This window comes from Embiotoca jacksoni, unplaced genomic scaffold, assembly GCF_022577435.1.
Source record: "Embiotoca jacksoni isolate LCO1_2020_lvr unplaced genomic scaffold, fEmbJac1.0.p SCAF_24, whole genome shotgun sequence".
Classification (NCBI taxonomy): domain Eukaryota; kingdom Metazoa; phylum Chordata; class Actinopteri; family Embiotocidae; genus Embiotoca; species Embiotoca jacksoni.
The window spans coordinates 2,924,908-2,945,483 of NW_027185375.1; the positions used below are offsets into that span (position 1 = coordinate 2,924,908).

Genomic DNA, 20,576 nt, shown 5'->3' on the forward strand with positions numbered 1-20,576 from the left:
TGACCTCTATTAGCCCAATATGTCAATTACCTGTATGATACTGACAGTCAATGCATAGCCTGCTGCTGCTGTACAGTAATGTTGTGGTCTGTAAAACCAAATCTGAGAATTTAAAGACACCATAAAAGCTCAGTAGATATGAAGGGAACTGCAGATACAGGTGATAGTTTTCTGATTTGCCAATAACAACCAATATCTTTCACTTAACACAAAGTCAATTAAGCCACTGTTTATATAAAGATCTTGATTAGTGCATATTTAAAAAGCTCAATCAGAGGTTTCTTACAGCCATCAGTATGCCCTGAACTGTATAATATTTTTCATACAGCACCTGTTACCTACATCAAACTGAACGGCCTCTCTTTCACTTTTAGAACGGGCTGTCCCCTCTCCACATGGCGGCACAAGGTGACCATGTTGAATGCGTCAAACACCTTTTGCAACACAAGGCTCCTGTTGATGACGTCACGTTGGACTACCTGACAGCTTTACATGTGGCAGCTCACTGTGGTCACTACAGAGTCACCAAACTGCTGCTGGACAAGAGGGCCAACCCTAATGCCAGAGCATTGGTAGGTCACAAAGATAGAAATTCACCTATGGAAATTCAACCTGTTAATACAAGTCAGAAGGATCATTTAGTGCAGCTATATACAGTGCATGGACTCAGCAGGTGCTTTTTTTTTTTTTTTTTTTACTAAGATGAATGTTTAACTGTACTCTTTATTGTGTGTGGTCACAGTTCATTGTATTTATGTGCCATGTTTCCTCCACAGAATGGCTTCACTCCTCTGCACATAGCCTGTAAGAAGAACCGAGTGAAGGTGATGGAGCTGCTGGTCAAATATGGAGCCTCCATCCAGGCCATTACAGAGGTGCTTTACACACTTGAATGCATCTTAACTACACTGAGTACCAGAGAAAAATTCAAGATGGTAGCAGATGTACACAGTTATCTTTTCTTCAGCTGCCATCTTAGCCGTTTTTCTAATAGTTTATGTTTGAAAGTGTTACTGTTGCCAAAATAAAGCTTTAATATTAATAAATTCATATTATGGTACTATTTAGATAGTAATAATACTGCATAAAGATAAATATAGATAAAGGCAAGAATTAAAAAAAAAAAAAAAAGCATGTCGTGTAAGCAATGAAGAGTCAATTCTGTCCAATACAATATTTATCATTGGCTGGGTTAAAAATACTAGAAATTGTTTGATGACAAAATAAAAATGTTTGCGTAGTAATTAATCTGAAGCGCACTACACGATCATTTATTTTATCCAATCATCACTACTCTTCTCCCTCCTGTGTCCAGTCTGGTCTAACTCCCATCCACGTAGCAGCCTTCATGGGTCACCTAAACATCGTCCTGCTCCTGCTGCAGAACGGAGCCTCGCCTGACGTCAGCAATATTGTGAGTGATCAGAAACAAGTTAGCAATTTTTGAACGAGACAAAAGTGTAAATATTATAATTCAGATCAACCAGTCTAAATATGTTGAATGTTGACTCTGCTGACCTATATGATGCTTTGTGTGTGTACAGCGTGGGGAAACAGCATTACATATGGCAGCCAGGGCAGGTCAGGTGGAGGTGGTCAGATGTCTGCTGAGGAACGGAGCAATGGTGGATGCACGGGCACGGGTGAGACTGCAGTTATCACGATAGCACACATGCTGACGACTCTTTATTTTAGCATTTTCCCCCAATAAGGAATAAACTACTTTTTTTTTTTTACTGGTAACCATTATTCTTCCGCTATGTCCTGTTTAGGAGGACCAGACTCCACTTCACATTGCGTCCCGTCTAGGGAAAACAGAGATTGTACAGCTGTTGCTGCAGCACATGGCCCATCCTGATGCTGCCACAACAAACGGCTACACCCCCCTCCACATCTCCGCCAGGGAGGGACAGGTGGAAACTGCTTCTGTGCTGCTGGAGGCCGGGGCTTCACACTCACTGGCCACAAAGGTGGGTAGAGGAACGTATTAGTGGTAAACATTCAACTTCATTTTTAAATTTGACCTTTATAACTAAATCAGTGTTCAGAGCTTGGTATTATGATGATCTGTCTGGGCAAAGCCTCGTTGCTTTGTAAATGTCTTTCAATCTCCACAACGCAAAGCTAAGTAGATCCCTTATTAAACTGACAGTGATATTCAAAATTGGTGCAGTTGCCCTTTAAAAATGATCAGCAATGCATACAAAATACATTACATTCAAGAGCAGAAGTGGCCAATGCCATGACCCTCTAGTGTCCTCTGCTGAAGACTGAGATAAAGAGGTCACATTATTTCTGGATCTGCAGGTCTTGTCTGTTTGACCCAGTTCTGATGAATGATTGATGAGGTCATAAAGCTGCTGCTTTCCTCTGAATTGTGCATGAAGCCTGAGCACAAGTGATTTATCATCAACACTGTTTACCAGAGGAGACTGTACAGTCAGGATCTTCACTCTCCACCCACTCTAGGACAGATTAACTCTTTAATTTATTTATATAATAAGAAGGACAAGACAAAGCATTTAGTGATCTAGGGTTTGTCAGGTTTAGTGCTGCTGCTCTCTCCTACTATTGATGTGTCTCTCCCTGGCTTCTCTCTGGGGAGGAAGGGTGTGGCTGTTGCTAAAGAAACCAAATCAGGGGAAGTTGTTATGCTGTAATACAAATGTAACACCATCTGTCCATACATCCAAGCATGTTTATCATAGTCCTTACTCTTGTTTTTGCTCCCAATACAGTTATTTTTCATTAATCTGTCGAGGTAAACAATTTCTTCCCCATTGTCACCTTTTCCAAAAACAATTTCTTGTTTTTGTGCATCCATTGCATCAGATATAATCCAGGGTTTAACAAACAAAGGACTGCTTCCTCCATTGGCAGGGTTGGGTCATAAAAGCTGATCATGTGGTTTCAGGCAACACTAGACTTGGAGTTTAAAGTGGTTAAAGTGCGCCCTCTGCTGTCCTTAAATGAAAATGGAAGTTAAATTACCATTTTGGGGTTTCGCATCATATCCTGGGTGTTCTTCATTGTTTTATGACATTAGCCAAACAGACAGGTGTACAGCTGTAGAGTATCCTGGCCGATGAGATTTTCCTTTAAGGTATCAATGATGAGCTTTATTATATATTATATCTTACCATATCATAAAAAAATTACACAATAGAAATGTTTGATTTCTAGTAATTCTCTATGTTTACTGCTTTTTTTTTTTTCTTAAAAATCTGAGGAAAGCCCAAACTGCATAAATGCACTCCAGCTGGTCACTGATGTGATGTTTATTTAAACCAAATCTACCCACTTATTCCTCTTTCGTGTGTTTACTTTTGTTTTGAACGTGACATGACTCTGCCAAGGTGTGTTGAAGACCTTTTTTACAGCAAACATTTTGTCACAGAAGAGCGAGTATAGGTGTTACAAGTTACATTTATGCTGGCTGAATTCTATTTGGCTGCTTTAGTTTCAGGGTGCTGGTATTGCACATGTTAATGCTGGCTCACTGTCACAGTTTCATGGCCTGTTGGGACGCTTAAATAGAACAGAGCCACCATTCATTTCATTAGGAACTCCTGTGGTGGAAGGTGACTACTGAACTAATCAACGGTGGCTAAGCCGTGATGGGTGCAGACTGATTTGTTCAGGGCTGTTAGGAATCTGCTCCAGAGATGACACAATGGAAAACATAGTAAACTGAGTTTGTAATCATTTGAACAACATCAGAGCGTTTCCACTTAATACCTTCAATAAAAAAAAATGTAGCTAAACATGCACATTTATTGACTCCCTGAGGCCTTGAGATGTTAATACAGTAAACACTTATGAATCTAAATGGATTTATTGACTCATGTAACATTAAAATGACCTCGCTTGTGCAGACAAGATAAAATTGCACATTTCTCAAGACTGTGCTCTCCGGTTGTGTCTCTTTACAGAAAGGTTTCACTCCCCTGCATGTGGCGTCCAAATATGGAAGCCTAGATGTTGCCAAGCTCCTGCTGCAGCGTCATGCTCCTCCTGATTCTGCTGGGAAGGTATGCATCCAAAATAAAATACAGTCTACCTTTAATTCATGGCTAATGTTGTAAAATTAATTAGAGCATGTGCATGATGTACAATATGATACAAAAATGGAATCATGACTGATATATACATATTTTAGTGAACCCTTTTCTGCACGCGAGTGTATCTGTAAATCTAAATAGTGTGTTGCTGGTTTTCTGTATTGAGATTAAGTTGACTACAAGAACACTGGTAAGCCTTGTTGAGTAAAATCAGCCATTATTAACAGATGCCTTCTTACATCAACATTCCCTTTTTCCCCTTTGAATATGTTCTTCTCCGCTTTATAATAAGGACCCGTCCAGTGATCCTTCCTGCTTTTACCATCTAATCTTCATTTCAGTCTGAAGTCCTACTCTTTTTAACACTTCTTATTAACTGTGTGTGTGTGTGTTTAGTGTAGCGCTCACTGCTGTTTAACCCCACGTGCACTCACCATCCATCCCTTACAGAACGGCCTCACCCCCCTTCATGTCGCAGCGCATTATGATAACCAGAAGGTGGCGCTCCTGCTTTTGGACAAAGGAGCGTCACCCCACACCATGGCCAAGGTGGGTCCACAGTTCACAGATGAGGATATGCCTGGAGTGGCATGTTGATTGTCATGATTAATGTGCCTTTCTCACAAGGTCTTTTTTCTCTTACAATGAGAGGACAGTTGCTGTGTTCCAAATACATACTTCCCTGAGTGCACTAACAAATGCATGTTAAGTTACATGTTAGGACTCTTACTTGTGTAGTGCAGGAATTCTGAGAGTAGTGTTGTTTCAAATCACACACTGCCCTTCCGCACTGATTGGAAATAACCTCAGCATTGAACACATCACCTGTCAAAATATCACCAGATTTAATTATTTTCCCCAGAAATTAACATTTTTGTTTCCTCCACCTTCACACTCAATAAACACACTGATTCCTCTGTCTAGCAGCAGCAGTGAAAAATAAAACACCTTTGTGTGGTGTTCAGGATCAGCTGCAGCTTCCTCAGATGCCTTAATTCAAAAATCCTTTATGCCCCTTCCTCTGCGTAGCCAAGATGGTGACCGTTTAGGGTGGAAAGTGTCCATTGTTTCACACTTTTGAGTGCATCATTCGGGTACTTGTAGTCTACTGCATGTTTCTGTACTTGACAGTGTAAACACACTTATGCACTCAATCAGGCAAAGAAACCATAGGAACTCAGACATGATAAAGTGATGAAATCCACTGAGAATAATTTCATTACAATCTTCACTTTTCACCGCACACAGAGCAGGACGGATGTTGGATGGTATTTATTTTGTTGTCCCCTAATTGAAAGCTGAGTTTTACAAGACAGTCGATGGGAAATGACCAGCTGGAGTGTTTTAAAAAGGCATGCAGAATGGACACTCATCACATTTTGATAGGTTCACGGTTTTCTCGACTCTCATTTTTAGGAAGGCTCTGTAATATTTAAAACATATGGCCACTGTAGCCTCAAGCAGGAGAAGATGAATCCACATTTGGTGTTTTAGTGAGTGTTTGTAAAAGCAGGACAGGTTATGTGGCATTGAGTGACACTAATCTACATTGTGTGTGTTCATGGTAATGGAGGAATAGGTCAGCTGATCCAACAGTGACTCACTGATGTGTTTTTAATAGTTTTTGAACAGAAATGGAGCTCTGTGGCAGAATGGAGGATGATATCAGACTGATACGCATACAATTATTTTTTATCTGGGATATGTTCATTGCTGGTTTGGGCCTGCACAAGGGATTAGTTGACAGTGAAAATATAGCCTGATTTATCCTTTAATACTTGTCAAAGGTTTACAACAACATCCAGTGCTGAGTTCAGCAGTAAAACTCATATATCTCTCACGTGAATTAGAACGGCTACACTCCTCTACACATTGCGGCTAAGAAGAACCAGATGGAAATCGCCACAGTGTTGCTGCAGTACGGAGCAGAAACCAACATCCTGACCAAGCAGGGTGTCACTCCACTCCATCTGGCCTCCCAGGAGGGTCACGCAGAAATGGCCGCCCTGTTAATGAGCAAGGGAGCCCAGGTCAACGTTCCCACCAAGGTACTGTGGGAACTTACATTAAGAAGTATACCACGAGGATCACACAGCATGAGAGGCGCGTTTCACCTCTTGGACCTCTAGCTACTGTTAATTAAAGCTACACTATGTCTGAATACTATTTAATCATGAGGAATGTCTTGAGAGAAGACTTCCATACCATCTAAATCCAAACATCTTTTCTAACCCTTTAAATCAAAAATGAAATCTTAATCCAACCCTCAGGATCTATCTTCTTTATAATATCACATTAGCAACATGACTATACGTGTTCCTCATACAGAGTGGCCTGACTGCCCTCCATCTGGCAGCCCAGGAGGATAAAGTGTCCGTTGCTGAAATCCTGGCCAGAAATGGAGTCACCCTCGACCAGCAAACCAAAGTATGAGCTTTCTTTATGTTCTGCATTTAGCTTTATATCTTTTTGTTCTAATGTGGTTAAAAGTCCTGTTCTGGTCTGCTGAATTTATCCCTTTCAGTAATAGTATTTTTACAGTGTTTCCTGTGCAGTGTTTTGTGTTATTCCTGATTGGAGAATTGAAACTGATTTGCTGTTGTTTCACAGTTGGGCTACACCCCGTTGATTGTAGCATGTCACTATGGGAACGTCAAGATGGTAAATTTTCTGCTTCAGAATGGAGCCTGTGTCAACGCCAAGACCAAGGTACTGAAGCAAATTAACCTCAGCAGATTCCTGGGCTTGTAGGATTTTACCATTCATAACATTTCTAGATGAATTAAAAACTATTTGAATATATTAAACAAATACATCTTCAGAATCTTGGAAATAATCCAGGAATATTTGGTAATCCATTTCAGCACTCATATTGCTGCTGCAAAATACATATTAATTGAAACAATATGTAAACAAAATGTATATGGTGACTACATTTGATCGAATTTTTAAAAAAAAATGTCTTCCCAGAATGGATACACTCCACTTCACCAGGCAGCTCAACAAGGAAACACACACATCATTAATGTACTGCTGCAATACGGTGCCAAACCCAACGCTATCACTGTGGTGCGTAAACACACATGCATGTCAACATCAGCAGACACACGTAAGTACACACATTTGATCATTTTTTTTCTCTTATCTAGAATGGTAACACTGCACTGGGTATTGCTCGGAGGCTGGGCTACATCTCTGTGGTGGACACGCTGAGGGTTGTCACTGAGGAGATCATTACCACCACAACGGTATGTCACACTCACTCACAGCATTTATTCATCTTTATGACAATTTTATTTATAAAAGTCATACATTTTTTTTTTGCCAGCTACCACTAACCAAAAACACACATTGCACGCAAATTTATAAGAGCAGTTGCATTTTTTTATCACAACAGTCACAAAAAACTCAAAATGCTAAATCCAGCAAGAGTTGCATGAGTTTGTGTAAACTGCATTTAATGGGATCTGTTTCCTCTGTGATGCCAGACTGTGACAGAGAAACACAAGCTGAATGTTCCAGAGACCATGACTGAAGTACTGGATGTCTCGGATGAAGAGGGTAAGTCATATTACACACTTAACCCTGTCGACATCAACCTATGTTTTACTCTCAAATGAAATGGGGGCAACTCTATCGCCTAGCCATGTGTCAAACTATACACATATAGTCAATATAGATTGACTAGATTAATTGTATGACCCACATCATCCCCTTTTTTTTTTTTTTTTTTTTTTTTTTTTTAAATGAATTTGCTAAACACAAATTAGCCTCTTGATTAGTTCCAATACCAACGTATACACTACTTGCAACTCGTAGTACCAAACAGCATTAAGCAGCTAAACTTCCTGATTCTTTCTCTCAGGATTTTGTTGAGATAAAACCGGAGCTAAAGAGTTAATGTTGGACTTACATTCATCAGGTGGACCCAGACACAACTAAAAATGAATGTTAATCTTGTGTTGTGTCTGCTGGATGTGTAAACAGGCAATTGTCCACCAATCCATGATTTTCATTGACTTAACATTTGCTGAAATAACATAAGGTTAAGATTTCAGTGAGTGACTGTGCTGTCCACCTACAGTTTGGAAAACCATTGATGATGATGTAATGTCAGACGATCCCATGGATGAGGAAGGTATTCAGCACGGTGCTGTGTGAGGGCTTGCTGTGCTGGTTTTTTTAGCAAGAGTGGCATTGGTGTGTTATGCATTGTGAAGGAGCCTGTAGCTGCATCTGTTTGAGGAGATTCTTCAATATTAACTGGTGGTTTGTTTTATGGGATTTAAAGCAGTGACACAGATAACAAGCATGAAGAAAACAGTTAGGCTCACTCTATCCACAATTTAAAACCTTACAACTGTAAATCTCACTAATTATGAAGTTATATGTTTCTATATTTCATATAGACATGTGGAAAACAACAATTTGTTATTTTATAGGAAGCTACGCGGAGAGAAACTGGCCGCCTGCATCCTCCAGTCTTTATGCTGTGCAAGGCCAGTTCCCTTTCAGCTCCTGCTCTGTACATGACAGCTAGTACATTCTGAGAGTGGAATCAGTGTTTTAATCTAATTTTCTGGAGGAAAGCAAATGAATTTACATCCCGATATGTTGAATATTCCTTTAAGACCTGAACAGAGTGTCGTTTTGCTTGTGGAGAGTGCTACAGTTAGTCTCAAGGTATCTCTCAAGGGAATACTGACTCCCTGGAATGCCGCTAAAGTTATCTCCACCTTATCGCAGGCTCAGCTGTTGGCTGCATCAAGTGGGTGTTATCATTAGCATTACAAGATTAGTTTGATGTAATAGTGTAATGTAATTAGAGAATTTATTTTTTAATACAACAATGACCTACTTTAAAAAAAGTGAGTTGAGGAGGAGGAGCAGGGAAACTGCCTGAAATGCCTGGCTTGTTTAACTGTGAATTATACATGAAACATGACTGACTGAATGATGTTTCTTATTTTATTCACTCTTCCCTCTGTAGGAAGCCAGTATACTTTTGGCACGCGAACATCTCTGTCTAACTATAGTATGTTGTTCACTTGTTCAGCTGGCCTAGCGTAATGCTTTCGACCAGACCTGTGCCAAAATCAAATACTGCTCCTGTATTTATCAGAATAGCTGCACCTACACTCTCAGGCTGCACCACCATATACTGCTCTGTAGGTTATGTATGCATACAAAGGAAAGATGTGCAGTAATATGGCATGTACTGACTTTGAGTTGAATTTGTTTGACTGTTGGACATATGGATTAATAATATGGAAGCCTAGTTACAACACTTTAATCCAAAAAAAATATTAAAAAAAAAAAAATCCACCAACCACATTTTGGTGGTCATGGCTTCGCTAAGTTCCTGGAGGAAAAACAGTTAGTTCTAGATAGTTATATATTATTTATTTGCTGTAAAATACAGCATTGTTCTTGAATTGAAAACAGACTTAACAAAGTATCTCTATTTCCTCCAAGAAGATCTCTCCAGTAATGAACAGACTTACCAGATATATACAGATGCAGAAGAGACATGGTATCTTAATATGTATAAAATGTCCATACTCACTGCCACAGCCCTCATTATTTTGCAAAATTAATAGTTACATTTTCAACACAAATTTAACGCATCCATTTATTTATTTTTATTTTTTTTAACACAAATAAGACAGAGTTACAGTGTTCTTCACAAACTCTTTCAGACCGCTGCTGTATAACAGTAGAAGAGCCCGTAGAGCTTTGGTGAAGATAGCAATAGGTGCTAGAGAATGCTGCCGCAACATGCATCTGTTTTTTGCAAGACAACCGGGGGAGGTAAACAGAAAACAAATGTTTTGCTTCACACAAGCTACAATAAAAATCTGTCAACAGAGTAATCCTAATAGGTCAATAAATAGAGTAAAGCTAAATGGTAGAGAAGAAAAAAAATAAAATAATGATAGGAATAGATTATACAGTTTTGGATTCGTTGACAGATTGATCTCCACTCAAGGTCCACTTACTTGTTTTTTGGGGGGCTTTTAAACACACGTCATTCAGTCCTTATCTACACATTACATTTTCTCTGAATGAACAAATCGAGTAAACTTTTGCCCATGAGTAAAATCCATTTGTTGATTGAGACCTTCAGATGCAGTTAAAAGTTTTTTTTAAATTTTTATCTTGAATTCAGAAGTGTTACCGAATCAGTTCCTTGGACCAGCAAGAAAAAACAGTTTCCAAACAGGAGCTTTTATTTGTAGTATATTGTTCCCCCAGCAAATACAATTTGCCAGATTCTCACAGACTTGTCGATGTTTAGATTTCAAATTTTTTTGAGTATTTCTTTGAAAGAACATCCCATCCACGGTGGTTTAAAAGTTGAAATTAAAAGTGAATTCTTAATCTTGGAAACAATATTTCATTGTCACAGTCTCCAGAACACTACTAAATGGACTTTGTGGTGATACTGTTGAGATAACTTTTTTTTTTTTTTAACATGTTTGCACTGTAGTCACATTTATATCATCTGCTGTTAATGCTCAGATCAATCATTGGTCACCTGACCAAGCTTCAAAAACTTGGACTGCTCCTTCTGATGAGGTTTTATTTCCATCCACGATTTCACCTCCATTTATCTCTCTGCTTATCCAAGGTGATGACACAATTACGGGTGATGGAGGGGAGTATCTGAGGGCCGAGGACCTCCGGGAGCTGGGAGATGACTCCCTGCCAGGACAGTACCTGGATGGCATGAATTACCTCCGCTTCAGCCTGGAAGGGGGACGCGCTGACAGGTACATCACACTGTCGCACGTTTGCCTTCCTGTAGCTAACGATGTCAGCATGTAGAACGATCTCAACCTACTTAAAACTGTGTGGAAGTGAAAACACTATTCTGGCTAAAAAAACAACAACAATGGATCGTTTGCTGAATTGCCTGACTCAGAGTAATTGTTTCTGCCTGTCTGTTCCATTTGCAAACAAAGGCTTTTGACAGAGCTAATTGTGCTCTGTGCTCAGTGCTAGAGCACATCGAGCTTTTGCTTTTCATATTTTAACTCAGTCTAAACCTTTTTCCTTTTCCAAAATAATATGCAACCTGTGGATGTTTCTGTGTTGATCTTTGACCATTTATCTAATTACTGACCTTTGCATGAATCAGTATACTGTATGTACTTATAGCAAAACCTTTCCTCTTAAGGATAATAAACCAAACCACTAACTGCCTGTATTTGTATATATGTGTGTTCGTCTGTGTGTTTTCGCAACCTCTCCTCTTCATACTTCATCTGTGGTCTTCCTTGTCATGCCTCCATAGTCGAATGCAAAGGTATGTGCTGACTGTAGTCAGACATCTGAGCTTTTAAATCCTCAGCACTACCGACATAACAGCTTGATAGTCTCCCTGGGGTTGGGTATTGAGCCTTTTTTTTCTTTTCTTTTCATACTTACTGAACTGTCAAGTATAAAAAGTTGGCACTATGTTACTTCGTCTTCAAAATATACCAAATTATTAGTGACTTCAGATATAGAAATTTCAGTCTGAGTTTATCACTTGGCATACACTACAGGATATTTTAGATTAAAAAAAAATTGGTACATTCAGGTTCCTCACATAGTTAACTGCAGTAACGTTGGTCATCCGGGATCCCGCTAGCACCATTATCGGGTCCAAATTTCCATGTGTCAAACACTTTAGTTTGTGACCACATACCTGAAAATGGCATTTCTGACATCTAATTTGTGCATATTTCTTTCTAAATCAGCAAATGCATGAAAACCCTTCTAAACTCAACTGGTGATAAACATCACCTGCTTAAAATCAGCTCCTTAGCATCGGCATTGCAACCATGTTAGCATGCTGATTTTCTGTTTTGTTTAAAGCTCCAATACTCACCCACATAATGTGACTCGAATCTGTGTCAGTTAGCTGTATGTTACATTGTCCTGCTAAATAACCAGTAATTAGATATAGAAGATGTGCAAGATGCTGGCTCTGACATTGTTAACCTTTTTATTATTATCCTGAAGTGTTTGCGTTAAACACAAACATAGTTGTTATAGTTGCAACACTATTTAAAACAAATAACAACCGGTCACACACAGACAGTAATGAGTCCTTTAATTATTTTATTTAATTATACAATAATTGTAAATAATTTTTTTTTTATTATTATTAATTATGCTAGTTTTCCCTAAGTGACAGTCAATCAATTAATGAACGCCAGGAATCAAAATGACAAACTCTTGTCCAAATCATCTGAACATGTCAATTGCTGGACATTGATAAACTAGCTGTAACATGTACTTTAATTACCAAAGCACTCATCATTTATTTCCTGCCGTGAGCTTTGTTATTGTCATAAACTTCACTGGTTTCACAGTTTTGTTTTGTTGTCTGTGCTCCAGTTCAGACAGGTCCTTCACTCCCACCCACCACAGCTACTACTCTCCTAAACACGAAGGCATGATGGATGAGATGCTTGCCAGTCACCAGGTACGTGTCGCAGACTGATTATGTATTTCTGAAAAATCCCGCTTTGGGGAGACCTTGATTTCATTGACACATTTTACAAAAAATTAGATGTAAAGTACACAATATTTATTTCATGAAATTATTTTCAAATTTTTTTATTCAAGCCTAGCCTGTTCATTTCAAATGATTACGGTCTCTGAGAAGCAGCAAGAATGCCTGATTTCTGAAAAAAAAACAAAAAAAAACAGTCAGATCCTATTTGTTTGAAATATAAAAAAAATGTACCCAAATTCAATGCAACTATAATAAGATAGTAAGTTGTAATATTGTCAATATTGACCAAAATGGTTTATTTGTTTGATTTATATGAAAATTATTTTTATGAAAATTAATTTTCGTGACTGATTTTGAGAAAGCTGGTGAGATAAAAATGTAATTCATTAATCCAAGAAATTCCTTCACATTGGTAGGGTTATAATAAAACGGTTGAAAGTTATGTGAAATGATTTAAATAATGACTATCTGTCTTATCATCAAGGGTTTGTCACAGGTTTGTCCCCTCTCTCAACATTTACTGTATTTCTGTCTGTGACATTAGACATTTTTCTTGAGAATGACAACAATAAAAGTGATGATGGTGTTCATGATTATGTATTCTGACCGTAGACTGTACTTAGTGTACATAGACTGTAGACTGTACATAGACTGTAGTGGACGTATCTTCCGGGTCTGACAAGTAAGGCCAACGTGGAAATGGCATTAAATACAATTCCACCGAGGGTCACTAGGGGTTGACTCCAAAAAGGCTGTGGTTCCATAGACTCCTGTTTAACTTCTCTCATTAAATGAATAAAGTTTCTAATTTATCTCTAATAAGATGTTGTTTGTTTTGGTTCCAGGTTTCATCACTTGCCAGGGAAAATGAGAAGGATTCCTTCCGGTTAAGTTGGGGCACAGAGAACCTGGACAATGTGGCTTTGTCCTCCAGCCCCATCCACTCTGGGTAAGTGCGGTCACACTGGAGGGAAATATTTTTCACAAGGAAGGGAAACAAAACAATTAACATGTTACACTGCTACATAATGACAATCGGTTTAAAGCACCATGTTGTATAAATTCAGACTTTAATTTCCATTTGAAATTAGACTTGTAAGCAAGTCTAAGTGCTTTATGAATAATGTGAAAATGTCAAAACAGTCCACAGCCCATATTTAGCAACTGTGCCGTTTAGATGAGCTGTTTGGACTTCTGAGGAGTTTGTGATGTCACAGCTAGCAAGCTACAGTGACTGTGTTTATGGGAAATGTCTTATCATGAGAATTTGGCTACCAATTGTCAGTTTTCCCCACGTCAGTCTAATCATACAGTATATGTTGTACATCAGTTTTATACGTTCTTTCAGTTGTAAGAGACTCCCCTTTTTTTTATGTGCATGCAGCATATCTCATTAAAAATTATTATTTAAAAGGGATTTTTACAAATTGCAATTTTTTTCTTCCTTGTTTTGCAATTTTTCCCAATTTCCACAATATTGCAGGAAAGAAATCAAATAAAACTTGCATCGCATCACAACTCTTTAGAAAAGCTGTTACAAAATCAATCATCTTTGATTATAACAGAGGACTGAGGGACTGATAAATAAGTGGACAGAAGCTGAAATTCACAAACAGGATAATATACATGGACATACATAAATTAATTAATATGCATAAACCAAATTTTTTTTTTTATGGTGGGCCTGATAGCAGAGCTGCTCATATGTTTTTCAAATAGTTAATTATGTTTAATAACAGCATAAAGCGGTGAGATTTCTGTACTTGGCAACTGTTTCTGGGAACGCAATACTTTTTACCGCTGAAGTGGCACATGGTGACATTTAGCATATTAACATCTGGCCTCTTAAGTTTTTTCTTATTCACCTTTTATCATTTGATTGAACAATAATGTTCAGAGAACAGATTTCTGGTTTGCATCTCTTGTGAGAAATTAAATGCTGAAAATGTGCACTTTTCCTCAGCATTTCTGTCCCTGTGTTTTGTAATAATACTGAATGTTGCACAAATTATTTCTCCTATATTATTCCCCCAAATGTTTGAACTGGGTAACACATTTTCAGTGTCTTCACGCGTAGGTCCATTCTGAAGTTCTTTCCTGCCTGATGTGTGTAAATATGTTGTGAAATGTGGGCGTGACCAAGAACAGTTTTAGTAATGAAACATCTTTATTTTCTTTCTTTCCAAGACTTAGATGATGAGATTGATATCAATCAGATGTCTGAACATAATTCATGCAGTGATGATGTCCGCAACCTGTGCGTGAATTATTTTCAATTAGCTAAATTATACATCCAGCAAAAGCCCAGGTTGTATTTAATTCCGCTTAATAACAGCTATAACATAAAGGAATGATTCCTTTCTATTATTAATAGGAATTATTGTAATTAAGGCTGCAATTAATTGTTTGGTCAATTCAACATTAGCTAATCGTTTAAAAAAAAATGCTATTTGCAAGTTAAGAGTCCAACTTAGTTATAATTGTCTTGTTTTGTCCAACCAACAGACAGATTAAAATTGTTGCTGATTATTTTTCCTTTGCTCAAGTACTGAAAAAAAGTACAACATGAATGTTAATATATTAATGCAACTACAGGCCTCATGGTTTTTTTTCATACTTTGGACGATTTCATGAAAGTAGTTTAAAATTATACTTTGTGTTTTAAGAAAGGTTGTAAAGAGTCTTAAATTTTGGACAGAGGCAACCTAGGTGTTTATTGTGCTTCTAGTTTTTATGGTAAACTAGATTGACTACATCCTGACTCCACTGTTGGACTTACTGCACAGACATGAGATTGATATCCACCCTCTCGTGACATTTTGGAACGAAAGCTTTAAATAACAATTTGAATCAAATATTGTTTCTGATGTTTTAAAAAAAATTGGATCATAAATTAAATTTTGGTGTAATAAATCAACAATTTCTTCAAAAATATTTTGTGTTGTTTTTGCAAAACATATTTGGTATAAGTACTTGTTGTCTTTCACAACAAACTGCCTCTTCTTTCTCTCTCGCACTACTTTTCCTGTCTGGGTTTTTACTCTGAACTGCTTAACCTTTAAAATCCTTTCTGTCTGATGTGGTTGTTGTTTTTAGCCATTCCTCTCCGTGCCATGATCATGGAGACCACAGCAGGTGATCCTCTGCACATTGGTTGAAACATTTTCCTCCTCATCTTCATCACTCTCTTCCTCCTCTCGTAGTGTGCTCTCCCGGTGGAGAGGTGTGCATCTCATTGTCCGTCGCAGACACCGCCTCTTGTGCTTTTCTCCATTCCTCACAATGCAACAAGTCATTTCAATCTTGACTTAAATTGTCCAAATATTATACCTTGTTGCCAGGGTTGATTTCTCCACATGGACAGATCATGATACAGCAAATACATCAAACCTTAAATTATTGACATCTGAGCAAAAAGAGGCAGTGAAAGTTGAGGACATGTCTGTGATTTCATACAATGTCTTGTGATTTATGCATTTCCACTAACATGCCCACATCTTACCTTTTGAGGAGTATTTTGGCATTAAATGAATGTTATTAAATAAAATAAGTATTATTATGAACTGTATGCAGGAGATATTACTTTGGCCCTGATTGCTGTACCGTACTATCAGTCAGAAGAACTGTATTTTCTCACCATATTAAAGTAAACTTTATGGTATGTTTCAGCAACGGCGGACAGCAGTCTTTGTCTTCTAACAGTTTTTCTGGTCGTGTCGCTGAATTTAATAACACGTCATTTTGTGTCTTTTATGTGTGTTTTCCAAACCCTGTTGTTTGTTTAACTGAAGCCAAGATCACATTAGAACTACATTAGAACTGGGTATGGGATCAAACTGTTCCATTGTCACCTCATCACAGCCGATCTCTACCACTTTGAAATATGTGATCCAAGTGCATATTTGCCACTTTGCATGAGGAGTGAAGTCAGTCAGTCTGGAGTTATATGAAGTCAAATATAGTGAATGCAAAGATTCTGTTGTTTATTAATTTATGAGAAAATAGACACCAAACTCATAGTGGTGTCATGAGTGATAATAAATAGACAGTTACATTAATATATACATTTATGATTGCGTAAACCAACATCTTATACATAACCAAAAAAAGTGTTTCAGCATATCTAACTTTGTGTAACGACATATAGTTATATATAACAATTGGAAAGTAGACTTCATAAACAAGAAAACACACAGTTGCTCAGTTCAGTACTCTTTAAGAGGTTTTGTTGGCTAATGTACGCTAACTTAAGATCGATGTTGTTACTGTAATATAACTCGGTCATGTCACTGGCTTGAAAACTGTCCTGTAGTTTCACTACGGTTACTTTAGATGTTAACATTTGCCCTTATTCTGCATTTGCCACTTTTGGCCACATCTGTAAATTCACTTTAATATACTTCTATATATATAGTCCTCTATAGTTTCAAATCTGTAAACGCTACTTGAGAAGTGTTAGAATTTAGGCAAAATATCTACCTAGTAGTTTTGGTGTCTATGTTCTCATTACTTAATCTATTCAAAATATATGTCTGTAATATGGGAAAATATCTATTGTTTCCTCTTAGTTTCCTGGTGAGCTTCATGGTGGATGCCAGGGGTGGAGCCATGTGTGGTTGCCGGCACAATGGGCTCCGCATCATCGTCCCACCCAGGAAGTGCAGCGCCCCAACACGGGTGACCTGCCGGCTGGTGAAAAGGCATCGTCTGGCTACCATGCCCCCGATGGTTGAGGGTGAGGGTCTGGCGAGCAGGGTCATCGAGGTGGGGCCCTCTGGAGCCCAGTTTCTCGGGTAAGGCTCCAGCAATGGATGATGGGAATCAATAAATACCTTTGGAAGTTAGTCAAGGTAGAGGTTTGAGTGAAAAGGAGAATGAAGCTATACAACAAACATCAGACAAATATATTAATACTACAAGAAGATGTGGGATCATTTCATTGTTAGCTAGTTTTTGCATAGCCTTGGATATTTCATGTCTATAACATTTGGAATTAACTGAAAATACAATTTTAAAAACTTTATTGTTAAAGAGGAATCTCTGGTGTAAGAAAGATGATTAAATGAGATCTTGACAAAGACAGGAACAAGAGGTATCATTCTTTCTGTGTCCAGCCTGTTGACACTGCCCTTTAATGGAGACGCTGACAACTTGCTGCCCTTTTTCTTTCAGATTAATTTTCCCCACCCTCTGCCTTACTAAAACTGTTTCTGTATCTGCTCTTGCTTTCCCCCAGCGCCAGGAATCTGCCAATCTTTGTTCTTCAGCATGCCCTGTTTTCTTTCATAACAGCTGCAGTCTAACTCTTTTTAACCTTTTTACCTTTATCCCCAACCTTTGATGAAAAAGCTTTTCTTATTAATTCTGCCTTCAGTACACAGCATTGCACCATGATTGATTTAATATGTGACCTCAAATTCTGCCCTGTGCTGGCACTGGTAAATATCACGGTTAAGAGTTTTCCACTACATGAATAATTGCAGTTTTGGTCTTAAATGCTCGATGACAGTTATCCATAATCTATCTACTGCTGACATGATGGAGGTTTTCCGTTACCAAAACCACCAGAATATGTTGCTTCTGTCATAGTTATCGGAAATGTCCTTGAACATCATTCATTTCATTTAAATCTTCCCATTTTGACTTGAAAATTCTCCACACAGACAGTTTTATATCACAGAAGCATTAGCTGGTCACTCATTTACACCACAGCAACAACAATCACATGCCCAGTATTTATTTTTAAATAAAAACTGCTGGAAAAAAAAAAAAAAATCAAAAGGGCAGTCTCATTTATTGGGGAATGAAAAAGGAAAAAGTAACATTTAATAATGATGAATTAAAAATATTTAATTACTTACAATTTGTAGTTAATGTATTATGAATGTATTTGCCAATATTATTAATGATATTATAATTTTGTATTTATTTATTTATTTGGTTAAAACTCACCACAGGATCTCTGTTTTACTCCCAACCCAAACTGTGCTCTCTCTTCCTCACTGCTGCGTCCGGACGCTCGTTTGATCACACAGTAAACTTCACCTCCCCAGTGCTCCCCCACCTCTTAATGAGGGAGAGAGTCTGGTTAGCAGAATACTCCAGCTTGGCCCGCCGGGGACAAAATTTCTTGGGTAGGGTGAAACAAATATGCATATAAAACAATCCATGGATGCCAGTCTCAATATTTGCCTTTACGTACCCTTCCATTTCATTTTTATTTGTTTGACCATACATTATTGTATTGTCATGCTTGCACTAGTTTCCTGCAATGCACTTCATTAGGTACTTATGACCATAGACATGACATTTGTCAGTTTCTTCTCTTCTTTAATCCCTTTTACTGCTTTGCTTTATCCCTTTCAGTGTTTATGTTGCCATGCTTCTTGTTGTCTTTATAAATGTGTTAAAGGAAGATTTCTGTTTCATTTTGGTGTGAAATTGAAATGGTTGTGTGGCCTGTGAGTAGCAATGGACACAGGCAAAATTGTATTTCCTGTTGTAGTTCTGTGGTTGCCTCTGTTTTTTTCTTAATTTCAAGTTGACCATCACAGGTTTTTTTTTACAGAAATTGTCGCTGTAACTAATTATAAATCACAAATTGGGAATTCTCAGATTCCTTATTATTACTCTAGTTTTAGCTGTAGCAATTTTAAAAGCTGATTACAAAGCTTAAACACAATGAATCTTTTGCTATTTTTTCCTTACGTGAGCCAAAATTAGGAAAGAAGCTACATCTAAGGACAAAATCACGGTAAATCAATTCTAGATATTTAAGTTTCTGCTGCCACAGGGTGACCACAGTGGGGAAGCTGGCTTTAAAATAAGTCAAAATAAAGAGTATTTAATGTCAACAATATTATCATGTACTGTCAGGCTACAGAACCATTTAATATCACATTAAAATATCAGCAGTTCTCCTTCTCTGAGTGTTTGTCCCATGTTAGATTGCAATTGCAGAATGCTTCTTGTAGATGTGTGTTATAGCTAGCTTGTGATTATACACATCAGGTAAGTATCTCAAGTATTAAATAAACACAAGTCTGCAGTCACAGTCAACCTTTGTAGATAGTGCAAAGCTGTGACAAGACTGACAATAGCTTTGACAACTTCTCAAATCACTCTGCAGCACAATTCGTGTCTGTGTTTTTCATGCGTGTAACTGAAATGGGAAAATATGCTTAAATGCACTGCCTCTTTTGAATGGCCATGTTCTTTTACATGTGGCTTAGCGCTGTGGTACTATCTGCATCACCATCATTGCTGCAGTTTGGTAGCCTGGTGTTACCAGACCTGAATTCACTGTGTGCATGACTTTATGGAATCATTTGAAGTCATTGCATACTACTGGGGTAATTTTGGAACAATTGGAGCAGCTTTAACCAATCGGTATGCGCCAAGACTTTACCACTGCCGCTACTACATTTAGAACAAAAAACATCCCCATACTTACCTAAACACTAGTCGCTGATCCACCCTTCAGAGTGGCTGAGCTTTGTTCTCATTGCAAGAAATAAGGAAACCTGTGTTTATGGCTTCGGGTCACTGTCAGTCCAAGTCCGAAATTAGTGAAGTTAAAGGTACAATTTATGAAGTCAGATCAAAATAGGGAATGCACCAACCACATTGTTGAGAAAATTTGCTAAATTTGAGCGCATATAATTTATATAATTTTGAGTTAGGATTTTAATACTAACAATTTCAAACCAACAAACCATTTCTCTGTGATCAGAATTTAACAACGCACACATTTAGGAAGGAATTAACTTGAACAAAGAGATCTGATACGTAAAGTGGCCAAATCTAAGTTACAGAAAACAAACACAATGACACTTGTAGATAAAACATTACAAAGAATGACTTAACAATGACACAAAGAAACACTAAATACACAGGCTGCCAATGAGTTCGGCAGGGAAAGCATGTAACAGATGAATAAATCAAATACAAGTAATGACAACCACTGAAAGCAGCTGGTAAAATAAGTGATACATTTAAGGATTATG

General features: G+C 37.9%; 1 protein-coding gene across 1 annotated transcript in view; it reads left to right on the forward strand.

Moving 5' to 3' along the window:
• ank2b (ankyrin 2b, neuronal) overlaps window positions 1-20,576 on the forward strand; it is a 102,857-nt gene that overhangs the window by 45,268 nt on the left and 37,013 nt on the right. The window contains exons 11-30 of the mRNA XM_069159054.1: window positions 375-572; window positions 777-875; window positions 1,316-1,414; window positions 1,545-1,643; window positions 1,773-1,970; window positions 3,933-4,031; window positions 4,512-4,610; window positions 5,912-6,109; window positions 6,390-6,488; window positions 6,672-6,770; window positions 7,032-7,130; window positions 7,211-7,309; window positions 7,550-7,622; window positions 8,146-8,199; window positions 10,693-10,834; window positions 12,450-12,537; window positions 13,416-13,519; window positions 15,667-15,705; window positions 17,139-17,363; window positions 18,606-18,704. Coding sequence (XP_069015155.1) covers window positions 375-572; window positions 777-875; window positions 1,316-1,414; window positions 1,545-1,643; window positions 1,773-1,970; window positions 3,933-4,031; window positions 4,512-4,610; window positions 5,912-6,109; window positions 6,390-6,488; window positions 6,672-6,770; window positions 7,032-7,130; window positions 7,211-7,309; window positions 7,550-7,622; window positions 8,146-8,199; window positions 10,693-10,834; window positions 12,450-12,537; window positions 13,416-13,519; window positions 15,667-15,705; window positions 17,139-17,363; window positions 18,606-18,704 — 2,309 coding nt within the window. The remainder of the gene's footprint in view (window positions 1-374; window positions 573-776; window positions 876-1,315; window positions 1,415-1,544; window positions 1,644-1,772; window positions 1,971-3,932; window positions 4,032-4,511; window positions 4,611-5,911; window positions 6,110-6,389; window positions 6,489-6,671; window positions 6,771-7,031; window positions 7,131-7,210; window positions 7,310-7,549; window positions 7,623-8,145; window positions 8,200-10,692; window positions 10,835-12,449; window positions 12,538-13,415; window positions 13,520-15,666; window positions 15,706-17,138; window positions 17,364-18,605; window positions 18,705-20,576) is intronic.